The sequence below is a fragment of the Pygocentrus nattereri genome, chromosome 10 (genome assembly GCF_015220715.1).
Source record: "Pygocentrus nattereri isolate fPygNat1 chromosome 10, fPygNat1.pri, whole genome shotgun sequence".
Lineage (NCBI taxonomy): Eukaryota > Metazoa > Chordata > Actinopteri > Characiformes > Serrasalmidae > Pygocentrus > Pygocentrus nattereri.
The window spans coordinates 1,467,387-1,481,234 of record NC_051220.1 but is presented as its reverse complement, the minus strand read 5'-3'; the positions used below and the strand labels follow the sequence as shown (position 1 = coordinate 1,481,234).

Here is a 13,848-nt window from a genome sequence, read left to right as displayed (position 1 = left end):
CACCCAATGACCGCTGGGATAGGCTCCAGCATCCCCCCACGACCCTGAGGGAGAAGCAGCTTAGAAAAATGTGTGTAGGAGGCGATGAAGCCGGAGAACAGAGAAGTCCATGAGGAAGCAGAACCAAACTAGAAACAAAACCAACATTCAGGTGGAGCAGACGACGAGGGGTCCAGACGAGGGAGGAGACACAGACCAAAACCAACAACACAATCACATGGCAAGAAAATAAGCACATGATAAAAGACAAACCAAAGCACATGGAACAGAGAAACAACAAAACCAAGGCTGAAACAGAAAAAGACAAGCACAGAACAAGAAAGATAATACATGAGATAATAAACTATATTCCCATCCAAATCACTGAATTCAGGTGTTCCAGTCACTTCAACGGCCACAGGTGTATAAAGCCGAGCCCCTAGGCCTGCAGACTGCTTCTACAGACATTAGTGAAAGAATGGGTCGCTCTCAGGAGCTCAGTGAACTCCAGCGTGGTACCGTGATCGGACGCCACCTGTGCAGCAAGTCCAGTCGTGAAATTTCCTCACTACTAAATATTCCACAGTCCACTGTCAGTGGGATTATAACAAAGTGGAAGCGATTGGGAACGACAGCAGCTCAGCCACGAAGTGGTCGGCCACGTAAAATGACAGAGCGGTCAGCGGATGCTGAGGGGCATAGTGCGCAGAAGTCACTGACTTTCTGCAGAGTCAATCACTACAGACCTCCAAACTTCATGTGGCCTTCAGATCAGCTCAAGAACAGCGTAGAGAGCTTCATGGAATGGGTTTCCATGGCCAAGCAGCTGCATCCAAGCCTTACATCACCAAGCGCAATGCAAAGCGTGGAATGCAGTGGAGTAAAGCACCAGTGCACAAAGCAGGTCCATAAAGACACGGATGAGCCAGTTTGGTGTGGAAGAACTTGACTGGAGTTGAGAGTAGTGGTAATACAGTGATTGAGAAGCTGAAAAAAAAAATCAAATGCTATAATTAAATAATAAAAATCATAGTAAGATTTAATAATAAGAAGGTACCAATAAACTATGAAATCAATAAACAATTATAAATGATAGTATAACAACTTATCAACTGACAGAGCAGATACAGATAAAGTAAATAAAATCAAATTAATTAAATTAAACAAATAGATGTAAGAGAACAAATTGACAATATCAAAATAAATAAAAAGCTCACTTACTGCTCAAAAACAATAACTCCTAAAGCAGAAACATTATCTAGGACAACAGAATGAAGGTGATTGGTCGAGTGTAGCGGAAAACACCACTGCCCTCATATTTAAGGGGGATTTTTACATAAGGAACTGTAATATTGTCTATTGGAACATTTATAGATAACAGGTATGACCAATGAATATTGCCTAGAGTGACCAGCCGTCTAATAGCTTTTAAAGTTCTGGAAGCCTGGAGGTCTCAACAGGAGGATGCTCCCTGATTTAGATCTTTAACTGGCCGTAAGTTCACCTCATGCTTTTGTTGTCCACTCTGCTGATGAGAATGGTCAGTGAATTAAAGTGGATGCTCCACTTTGTCCCAGGTTTTCCTGTGATGTGTGCGCCATCATCAGAGAAACTAGCTTTCATGATTCTTATTGGCCCATTACAATGCGTTCGGTGATATTGTGCAAAGCGTGTAAAGGAGAATTCAGATTTTTCCGCTTAATTAAACAGTTATGATGTCAACAAAGGCATTTGGAGTGGTTTGATGTGAAATGGACCATTCTGGAGAGACTTACCGAGTCAGAACTGTTTTCAGAAGTGGTGATATGAGCCAGACTTAAGTGCTTCTGAAAGGTACCTCATAGACTTTTATTACATGGAATGGTTATGATATACGGCCTGATGTCTGAGACATTGTTTTATGATAGCTTTTAGAGAAGGTTTTGAGGCGTTTGTTAAAACCCATTCATAGTGGAGAGGGACTTGGCACAGAAGCCCTGTTATTCCAGATGTAAGCTTTGTTTTACCATCAACATCATTACACATACAAACTCAGACACTGAATAGAATTTAGAGCCATTTGTCTCTGTTTGAATTAGACCTCTGCATTTAACCCATCCGTGCAGTGAGACACCCACAGACATCCACACACACACTAGGGGGCAGTGGGCACACCTGCCCGGAGCGGTGGGCAGCCCTATCCACGACGCCCGGGGAGCAGTTGGGGGTTAGGTGTCTTGCTCAAGGGCACTTCAGTCAAGGACTGTCAGCCGAGGGGATTGAACCAGCAACCTTCCGGTCACAGGGCTGGTTCCCTGACCTCCAGCCCACGACTGCCCCTGCCCTGGATGTATAGGATAGTAAATGAAATGTCTATATTTGTGTTGTAGACATCGTGAGCTCTGGAACTTTTTCTTCAATGCACCATTTCAAGGCCCAGTCCCATTTCATCCCATAGAGGGGTGCATTTTGGTCGTTTTTCTTCACAACAAGCTTAAAAATCACTAATAGCATGCTAACGTCTTGGTAGCTAGCTCGCTAACTTTCCCGTTCCACCTTAAATAGTCCAGCAGTTCTGACACCTGAAGCTCCAGAATGTAACTGCTGCTCCATTTAAGGTGGAACGGGAAATTTCTAACAAGAATCTGGAGAATCTCTGACTTCAGCTTCACATCACTGAAGAATTAGGGGGGGGTGATAATAAATAACTGCCCCCCTCTTTGAAGGCGTCTGATCCCTAAATGTAACTAAAGCCCAGCAGTGAGGAGCTGAACTTTCCCCTCCTCTGCTGTCCCTGCAGACGGGCAGGGTCGCCTACAGAGCGGCGCTAGTAGCTGATAATGAAGTGATGCTCTTTTATTAGAGGGTCTCATTTCAGAGGAAGATCTCAACCACTGCCCTGTAGCTCAGGAACAAGGGGCAGGTGTCAAAAGAAGGAATGGGACTGGACACAAGTCTGTCTCTTGTCCATCACAGCTACTGAAATATGCAGAAATATTGAGAATTTGGTAGAATTCGTCTTTGAAACAGCACAAAGGACTGTGGAACAGCTTGAGCTCAGTGAGGAAGTGCCTGTATGAAAATGGATTGCTAAGAACAGAAAGCGACTGTGACTGTGAAGCATTAAATTCACACTGATGTGTTTGCTGCAGCTCATCCATCACAGTACTGTGGTGTTGTGGCGTAAAGTGACATTTACCGTTTTGTGTACTGTGGCTATATCTGGCCGTTTGTTCTCCATTGCAGTGCAGTTTGATAGCGTAGCTTATATTACAGTTTTTCTTAATTAATAATGGAATAGTTCTGAACCAGAAATCTGATTGACTGAGACGTGTTCAAATCCCTTATGAAATATTTTATATACCCAAACCTATAACTGCCCCAGACCACCTGAATTCTGTATTAGTTTATCTCATTGTTTATCTCATATTGACCAGAGTATTGACAGTTCGAGACTACTGATAGGCTGAACTGGGTATGTGCAGATATATATGAAATGTCCTGTTAGAGTTGTAAACGTAGCCTTAGTAAGAATCCCAAATTGTTCTGATATTTCTCAACAACCAGAACTATCTAGAATCAATTCAGCTGATAGCTAAAAGACTAGCAGGCCTCTCTATTGATGTTCAGTGTTAATCAAGTGTGTATTCGCTCGTCTGCCTCCACTCACATATGAAATTGAATGACATGCCATTCGTAATCCATAGGGTTTAATATGATGTCGGTCCACCCTTTGCAGCTCTAATTCATCCCAAAGGTGTTCTATGGGGTTGAGGTCAGGACTCTGCGCAGGCCAGTCAAGTTCTTCCACACCAAACTGGCTCATCCGTGTCTTTATGGACCTGCTTTGTGCACTGGTGCGCAGTCATGTTGGAACAGGAAGGGGCCGTCCCCAAACTGTTCCCACAAAGTTGGGAGCGTGAAATTGTCCAAAATCTCTTGGTGCTGAAGCTTTAAGAGCTCCTTTCACTGGAACTAAGGGGCCGAGCCCAACTCCTGAAAAACAACCCCACACCATGATCCCCCCTCCACCAAACTTTACACTCGGCACAATGCAGTCAGACAAGTACCGTCTCCTGACCTCTTGCTGTCATTCCCAATCCCTTCCACTTTGTTATAATCCCACTGACAGTTGACTGTGGAATATTTAGTAGTGAGGAAATTTCCCGACTGGACTTGCTGCACAGGTGGCGTCCGATCACGGTACCACGCTGGAATTCACTGAGCTCCTGAGAGCGACCCATTCTTTCACTAATGTCTGTAGAAGCAGTCTGCAGGCCTAGGGGCTCGGCTTTTATCAGGTGCTTAATTCTAATGCAATGACATATGAAACCAGTGGCGCTGCAGTCGGAGAGCATTAAGAGAAGTGAGTTCTTGTACAAAATGTTAGAATCCACAGAGAGAGAGGAAGAGAAATAGAAAGAGAGAGATAGAAAGAGAGAGGGGGGAGAGGGAGAGAGAATGAGAGAGAGAATAAGAGAGAGAGAGGGACAGAGACAGAGAATGAGAAAGAGAATGAGGGAGAGAAAGAGAGAGAAAAAGAGATAGAAAGAGAAAGAGAGAGAGAGATGAGAGAGAGGGAGAGTGAGAAAGAGAGAAAGAGAGAGAGAAAGAGAGACAGACAGACAGAGACAGAGAAAGAGAGAGAGGGAGAGAGAGGGAGAGAGGGAGAGAGAGGAGAGGAGAGAGAGAGAGGGAGAGATAGAGAGAGAGGGAGAGAGGGAGAGAGAGGAGAGAGGAGAGAGAGGGAGAGATAGAGAGAGAGGGAGAGAGGGAGAGAGGGAGAGAGAGAGAGAGAGAAAGAGATAGTAAGAGAAAGCGAGAGAGAAAGAGAGAGAGAGGGAATGAGAGTGAGAAAGAGAGAGAGAGGGAGAGTGAGAAAGAGAGAGAGAGGGAGAGTGAGAAAGAGAGAGAGGGGGAGAGAAAGAGAGAGAGAGTGGGAAAGAGAGAGAGAGAGAGAGAGAAACCCACTTAAACACTAATTATTTAGTGACTTGATTCTTGATTCTTGAGCGCCAAAAGTGAAAGTAATATGAAAAGTAATATAACATCACAACCAGCAGCAGCGCGGGGGGGACAGGGGAAGGCAGTCTGATTGCTCCCTGTGCGTTTTCTTAATTTGTTTTGAAAACAAACAAAAATTGCTTTTGATTCTTTAAGCGTCTTGAAGTTTTCTTGCAATGCCAAAGCCCAGACAGTAACACAGCAGTTGAGTAGGCTTCATAACAGCCACACAGACATTTACATTTTTTCGGACTTATTTTTCATGTAAAGCATTCATTTTGAATAACAAATAAATAAATAGAATAGAAACAAGTGAAATACGGTAACACTTTCCCTTGAACATTGAACGGAAGCAAGCTATAAACGTTACAGCAAATGCCATATGCTGCCAAAGCTTATGTTGGTGAGATGTTTACATGGTGAAATGTTCACGCAACTTTAGTTGCTTGAAACCTTCATGAAACTAAATTTCATAACGCAAAACATCCTGCAACTCACTTGAAACTCAGCTGCAACCCTTGTAAGCATTTTAACTAACAAGCTGATAATTTGAAACGACTAATCTAAAAGGCAATAGCACATCATGATCACGTGAAGTGACACTTCCAGGTGATTTCTCCAGGAAAATGAACCAGAAGATCAGTAAGTAAAGAGACCTTCATCTCATTTGTTTACTTTCTCAAAGCTGTCTCTGTATCCAGCCAGTGGTTCTTCTGTGACGTCACTCAGAGAACCTTATTTGTAACACCTGCAATCTACAGTTCGGCTGAATTCTTTTGGGCATGTAAACACAGGAACTTTCACAAAGCAGGAAAGCTTGACGTTCCAAGACAAGCTAAATTGAGTTTATCTGTAGGGGCACTTAAACAGGAAAACTCATGGCGGTCAGACACAGACCGAAGTCTGAAAGGCCTGCTTTGTCCTTCAAGCCTCATTTGTCTTCCCTTCATGGACTGACAACCCGCCACCCCCCCCCCCCCCCCCACCCGCTTTGAGTGAGTGACCGTCTTATCGTCCACACGAGGAGCTTCGCTACTGCACTTCATAAAGCTTCTGCGCACCATTAAGCCATCAAACGACGACACTGGCTTTCCAGACGGCTCGTGATGTCAGGCCTGGGATGGACGGAGAGCAGAAATGAACGGTTCTAATCTGCCAGACTGTTCTTTAATTGTCTTTCCAAGCTGCCTCACTCCACTACGCCTTATCACGCCTCTGAGGCCTGTCTGAGAAGATGAGAAAGCAGCCCGTTTGACATGGTTTTATACCTTCAGAAGCACAGAAAGAGACAGTTCTAGACAGTTACTGCAATACTTGGCTGAGTCTCTTGAGAGCTACATGCTTCACCAGGAAACCAAGCCCAAAAACCTCGAAACCGGGGCGAAAACATGCAAAGATTAAGCCATACGACACGTTCGTCATCACAAACAACAATGGGAATGTGATTTGGTCGCAAGCTGAGAGTGAGTTCGCTAGATCACCACAGCTGTGATGTTATTCACAAACAAACACCTGAGATTTGTATTAATTTATACAGCAGTTCTGCGAATTTAAGAACAAAGTTAAGCAAATAGGGTCTGCGAATTTCAACACACGTGCTTCGATACTGATGACTCCTTTTGCCATGACTGCCACGACTGTGTGCTGCCTTCTTGGCCAGAGCTCACTTGTAAAAGAGATTTGACTACCCTGGTTAAATAGGGGGGGGCAGTCATTGGCTGGAGGTCAGGGAACCAGCCCTGTGACCGGAGGGTTGCCGGTTTGATCCCCTCGGCTGACAGTCCATGACCTTGAGCAAGACACCCAACCCCAATTACTCCCCGGGTGCTGTGGATAGGGCTGCCCACCACTCTGGGCAAGTGTGCTCACTGCCCCCTGGTGTGTGTGTTCACTGCACGGGTGGGTTAAATGCAGAGGTCTAATCCCACAGTCTGAAATAATCTTGTTTGCTGCATTGTTTGTTTTGGGCTAATTTCTGTTTGTTTAGATTTTCTGAAGCGAAAAACTCGCTGAGAAGCCAAAACAGGTTTGGAATTTGATGCAAGTCTGCTGTAAATAAGGCAGGAGGTTTGGTTGGTCAGGAGAATGCCTCTCCGCCAATCACACCGCGAGGTCAGAATTTACTGTGATGTATCGCATTGTGTTGTACGTAACTAAAGGTGAGATTCAGCATCATTAAGTTTGGAATTCCAGATATAATAGATTAAATAATTGATTGAAATACATTTGTGCATTCAGTAGAGCCCAATCAAAACACCAATTGGCCGGTATTATTGGACAACATTGATAACTTATCACCAATAACAGGGCAGTTATTGCCAGCTAATTTTGTCCGATCATCAATGGGATTCAAACTTGCTACCTCACTGTTAGAGACTCTCTGCTTAATTACATGACAGCAGTACCGGCCCAGCTGGTCAGCTTTAACACTATCAGCACCATTTGGCACCGCCGTGGTCACAATAACACATGTAAAATGTAAAATGCATCCAAACCGAAGCTTTTATTGATCGTCAACTCAAATTTCTTTCTCAGATGTACGTGGCTTGAGGGGGTTTCTGGACCAGGCGTCTCGGATGGGCCTGGACGTGTCACTGCAGCAGGTGGAACGGAACGTCAGTAAGGTGTTCTCTACTCTGTTCAGCACCATGAAGACGGAGGAACTGAACCGCTATCGGGACACGCTGAGACGAGCCATCCTGCTGCTGAGCCCTCGATCTGCACAGGTCTTCATCCACCAGGTCAGGCAAACATTCAGCATAATCTCACCACCGCAGATTTGTTCGAATCCCCGCAAGTAAACTTGAGTAAAAAAGTAGAAATCATTAAGATTTAGATCTTCAAAGCCTTTTGCATGAATCCCAGCAAACTACTTGTTATTGTTTACACAATAACAAGTATTCATGTGATCAGATTGTAGTCCTAGTCCACCACGACTCGCCCAAGATGACTTGTGAAATGGCTTGAATTGCCTTGGACTGATGGCAGCCGTATGAGGCTGCTTGTGATGTACTCAAACTGTAAGAAATACAGATCCTTCCATAGTTTATGACACCCTTGGTAAAGATCCCATCCAATAAATTATCTGGCATATTGTGTCCATCTGTTGGCCAACAGCTCATCTATACCAACAGCTCAACTGTTGGCCTGTTGCTGTGTATGTAACTGTTCCACACGCTGCAGGACATGCTTGGTTTGGGTTTGCTCTTCTGACACAGGACCTAAATCTGAGGAAAAGAATGTTTTGTGCTGGTGGGGTAAAAGACAACGTCCTCACAGATTATTTTGGTGATGAGCACACACCTGTCCACTGGATTGCAGCACTTCTGGGCCAAAAGACGGCTGCAGTTGGGCTCTTCTTGCACAAAAGGCTATGAAAAATGCCTGTTGTTGTAATACAGATGCCGATTACTGAGACCTCGGGGTGACACCTTTCACCCATGCTTTGCTAAAATCAGATTAACAGCACAGATTATTCTGCTGTAATCATGGTTGAGGTGAAAAATAAGGAGAAAGGGGATATCTTCAGATGTTACTTTTGGTCCTCTTCAGGCTTCCAGTGTGGTCTGAGGAGAGAACTTGGATGAGCATTGAAAAACATTCTGTTCTGTGATCAGCAGACCATTTCTAAGTGGACTTAGTGTGTTATTGATCACTGTCTTGTTAGAAGATTCAATCAGGTTCGACCTAAGATCCAACTTTTAAAAAAATGACACTCACAGGGTGTTTGGATAAACAGAACATCATGGACTGACCACCATCCTTTGCAGGGTCTTTTACGCATGGCTACATGTCCAACTTTATTTCGTTGTACCACATAATCAGGTTCCAGTCAAGCTCTGAACCAAGAACCATGATTCTTAGATTGCATTTGTGGTTTGTTGACGGCTTTCTTCTGTCAAGCCTTCCAAATAGTACATTGGGGTGGAAGTGGCCTCTATTTGAAGTTTTGGGGATGTGAAAGACTTGGACGCTTTTAGAAAGTTCTCAAAGCATTCGCCTCAATGCATGCAGGGCATCTGTGACCGCTGACCGGCAGGTTCGTCACCGCTACAGTTTTTCCGTCTTAACACGTCCCTTAATAGTGAGTATGAAGAACTTCATTAGCTGCTTTATTAACCTTCTGTTGCACTGTTGCCATATGGCAACAATTATTTTCTCAACTTTGCTAAAAAGCTGTAATATAAAATCTGAGTTTTCCTATTTGATTGGGGAAAATGGTCTTTTACTTTAAAAGGACAAATAATTTTGACATCACATGATCAGGAATTCTTAGTATGATGCTGTTACTGCCATATACTCCAAATACCAATTGAACATGTATTAATTTACAATATTTGTGAGTATTGGGTCATAAATATTTCCTAAGATGGATTCGTTTGGTCTTGTTTTTTAATAAAAAGATGTTTTTAGAGAAAAAATAGATTTTTTGGGTTTTTTTTTAGATTTGCTAAATCTATGCTATGGTATGATTGTGCATTGTTGCCACATGGTGACAATTAACCCCATTAAAAAGTATATATATATATATCACTGTTGTCAGAAGAAAACTTCATATCTCATAAATAGTAACTTTACAGGAGAAGGAAAAAACCTACTTTATTTTTAATGGAAGTCAATGGAACCAGAATTTTTTGCAGGTCGTTTTGGGCCGTTTCTTTTAGTCCATTCATCATGAAATCTATAAGATATGTAAAGGGCAACAGTCACTTTCAAATCATTTCAAAAAATAGGAAAACATCAAAAATGGAGATACAAGGTTTTCTTCCAACAACAGCGAGATTTTAAGTAATTTTAAAAAACAAACATTTTTAGCATGTTTAAGTAACAATTCATGCAATAGAGGGTTGAGGAATGTATGACATCTTAAGAGTTCATCAAGACCCAGCTGTGCTTTAAAAGGTACAATATATCGGAATATTCCAATTAGACTTTGCTTAGAAGAAATTCTAGTGGTTATCAATTTTCCTTCCAAGAAACTTCATTGAAAGGTTGAATTGGTTTTAATCAGCAAGGACATTTCTTCTTAAGCCTTTTCGCTCATTTTGACCAAGGGTGCTAATAATTAGGGAGGGAAATGGAAAGGTCACACTCTAATATGCCCTTAGAAACACCCGCTGGCGGGACCGAAGATCGTGTTTGGATTTGAACAGGAGGAACGTGGGGTAAAGGTGGCCACTGCGGCTCAGTCTGAAGGACTTTGGGTGTCAGCTTGTGCTCGTTGACCTGTTTGTGGTCTGACAGCAGCACTCGGCATATTTCCTCTGCGCTGGGAACGGCGAGCTTCAGATGGGGTGAAATGGAATGGAACAGGGAAAAGAAAGTTTTGTGTTTCTTTTAGGGCTGCAAGTAATTATTTCAGAAATTGAATAACTTGTTGACTTTGTTTTCAATTATTTGATCATTTTAAGAGCCTGGCTTAGTTTGTTTGGTTAAATATTAGTCTAGTAAATTCTCTCATTACTGTGCTCACTAAGCGTTACGTTGACGTCTTCAGTGTAGGACTCTCAGTGCATGTTGTTCAGCAAAAAGTGTGTTTAGGCCACGGCAGAAAATGGGAGTAGGCATTTTCCCCAGACCTGCTGCCAGGCCTAGACAGCTTCGTCAGGACCAAAGGCCTCCAACATAATGTTCTGAATAAAAAAGAAGTCTTTTCATACTGGCTGAGCACTTACACTGACCACCGCTTTAAGTCTAAGTTCTTATACCCCACCCACACCACCCCCCCACACCACCACCCCCCCACACCACCACCCCCGTCCCCGTTCATCGATAGGTCCATCTCTTCGTCCATTGCATGTTGAGCTTACTCCTAAAAACTGGTTGCAACCGGTTTCAAACTGGTTTTACCAATCTGCTTTACCATTTTCTGTCTGTCTGTCTGTCTGTCTGTCTGTCTGTCTGTCCGCATATCTATCTGTCTATCTATCCGCATTTCTGTCTGTCTGTCCGCTCTATTATTTATTTAGAGTCTTTACTGCTTTGTACTTCTGCAATATATTCTATCTCTGTCTGTCTGTCTGTCTGTCTGTCTGTCTATTTGTGAAGCTTTGTGACCCCTTATTCAGAACAGCGCCCCATGTGGTCAATCATGGACCTGCACAAAAAAACACACGGAAAGGCTATTATGGCCATCATCACTCGCGCCAGCGCAACACACACTAACACACCACCACTACGTCAGTGTTACTGCAGTGCTGAGAATGACCCACCGCCCAAACAGTACCTGCTCTGTGAGGGTCCATGGGGGTCCTGACCACTGAAGAACAGGGTAACAGAGTATCAGAGAAACAGATGGACTACAGTCTGTAACTGTAGAACTACAGAGTGCAGCTATACAGTAAGTGGAGCTGATAAAGTGGACAGTGAGTGTAGAAACGAGGAGGTGGTCAGAGTGTTACGCCTGACCGGTGTACGTATATATGAGCCGGCATTATTAAAACTTTTAATATAAAGTTTGGGAAATGTTCCTGTATTTCGGAGCTCTGCTGCATAAAGAGAAGTACTTACGCTGCTTCAGAGGAGCCTGACATGCACTGATACCCAAATCGAAGTCGTGTTAAGTGCATGACTCCTTCTGCTTTTGGGCTTAAACAGCATAGATGGATCTGAAGATTGGGATAGGAACAAAACGTCTGGAGCGCAGAGAGGGGAGAGGAACAGACTGGAACTAGATGTTCGTCTTAAATTGAACATCTTTTCACAGTTTGCTGCAAAACATTCCTGATGAAAAGCAGCTGCAAGTGAACCGGATTTGCTGCAGTTTCAAGACAAAACAGTACAACGCCTGTTTTAAGTGTTCCTACTCTTGACTGTCTCTGCAGGCATACGTGGGTCTGTATGTCCGTCCCTGATGTATTTACATTCTAAGGTCTCCAGCCACCTCTTTATATTTAAATGATGTTATTTACAGTAATGACTGGATGTGTTCTGTAAATATGACCATTCAAATCGTTTTGTTCACTCCTCAGGCCTCATGGTCCATATCTTGAAATGGGAAAGGGAATTTTTGGTTTGTGAATAAACTTTAAGGCTGGCTTGACAGATTTCCAAAGTGAAGCAGCTGCAGAGCCCTGCTGACTGTTTTGGAGAAATTAATTGGCTTTAAATATTAATTTCAGTTGCTATGATGTTGCTACAAAGTTTTTCTTTTTTTGGCGGCTTCTGGGTGGTGCATTGCTTGGTGGTTGTTATGTGATTGTTAGGCTGTTGCTAAGGTATCCCAGGTGGTTGCTAAGGCGCTGCTATGCTATTGCTATCGTAGTCCATATGGTTGCTATGGTGTTGCTATGGTATCCCAGGTGGTTGCTAAGGCGGTGGTTATTATTTCAAAATAAGAGATTTTTTGTTACGCAGTGACACCAGTGACATGAATCCTGGGGAACTTTCATTATATATTTTATAATATTTATTTGGCGTTTGTTTTTTTTTGTTTTTTTAATTTCAGAAAAAAAAAAAAGTTTTTTACTTCAAAATATGGCCTCAGCCTTTACGCATGGCTGTGGGGATGAGCTCTTCTGTGGTGCCTAGAGTTCTATATGATTTATTTAAAAACCAATATTGCTGAATTGAGGCTCAAGAAGGTGTAACTGTTAAAATAACTTATTGTTTTATTTTAAAATACAAATAAATTGTAACCCTAACATGTTTAAGTGCAATGACTTAAATGACTTAAGTGCAATGACTCAACTACTCAACACTGTATATAATAATTATATTAAAAAATACATTTAATAATATATTCAATCATATACAAAGAACATATTTCCATATATTTTTCAAAATATGTCATGTTTTCACAGTACAATTTGACACCGTGTCTCATATAAATATATATATATATATAGAGTGTGTGTGTGTCTGTGTGTGTGTGTGTGTGTGTGTGTGTGTGTGTGTGTGTGTGTGTGTGTGTGCGCGTGTATGTAATGGTTTAAAATGTGTGTGATAAAAATGGCACATTTAAATATATTTAGCGTGTATATTTTAAATTCCATATTTTTCTGCCATATGGGTTGGCAGTAAGTTGGAGATTAGGTAGTATAACTCATAAATGTTGCTACTGTATCTTTTGGTATTGCAAATTTATATAAAATTTCCTCCTCTACTTCATAAACTCTCACTTTCAGGTTTTTAAAATTCATATAAATAAGTGAAAAAGTAACGATTTTTAATGCATCACTCAACAAATGTGTTCATATTGTGAGACAATGCAGGGGAGGGGTGGGAAAAGCCTTCTGAGTTATATTTGGTGTCATACTGCTCTTATATCCAGCGCAAGCTGACATGTAAATCTCTAACGGGGATGGAATTAAAGTGTTTAATATTTTGGGTGATGGCTTTAATCCAAAGGGGATGGACAGGCAGATGGATGGCAGTTTTACAAGGGGGGTTAGTCCTGTCAGTTTCTGTCTGTGGGGATATAATCCACTTGAATTGAGCCTCTATGTTAACATCAGTCTAACAAGATCAATTGATTAGTGGTGCTAATGCTGGCATAGCAGACAGGCCAACACACCACAGGGCAGGTCCAATTCTTGTTAATTGCCACTCAGATGTGAGCTTTCAGTTAGCAGTCAAACCTGTGTGCTGGGGATCTGAGAGCACCAGCCCATCGCCCAAGACGAAGCTACCCAAACACATCTCAGCTGCCTTCAGATTTCTTTCTCGAATGGTAGATATAAGACAATCCAGTCGCATCAGGAAGGTCAAAGTCAAATTAAAGCGAGAAACTAAGAATTTCCAAAACTGAGAAATTGGAACACCTGACCATATAACCCTATAAGACCTGGTACCGGCGCTGGTACCGCCAGATAAACAGCACCTAAAGGTTTCATATCAACAACTATATCGAGCTCCACTCCTGCTTCAGATGTGAAAAATCAGAAA

At 42.5% G+C, this 13,848-nt stretch overlaps 1 protein-coding gene across 1 annotated transcript in view; it reads left to right on the top strand.

Annotated features, from left to right (window-relative positions):
• LOC108413574 (glutamate receptor ionotropic, delta-1-like) overlaps positions 1–13,848 on the top strand; it is a 606,899-nt gene that overhangs the window by 428,892 nt on the left and 164,159 nt on the right. Inside the window, exon 4 of the mRNA XM_037542279.1 lies at positions 7,498–7,703. Coding sequence (XP_037398176.1) covers positions 7,498–7,703 — 206 coding nt within the window. The remainder of the gene's footprint in view (positions 1–7,497; positions 7,704–13,848) is intronic.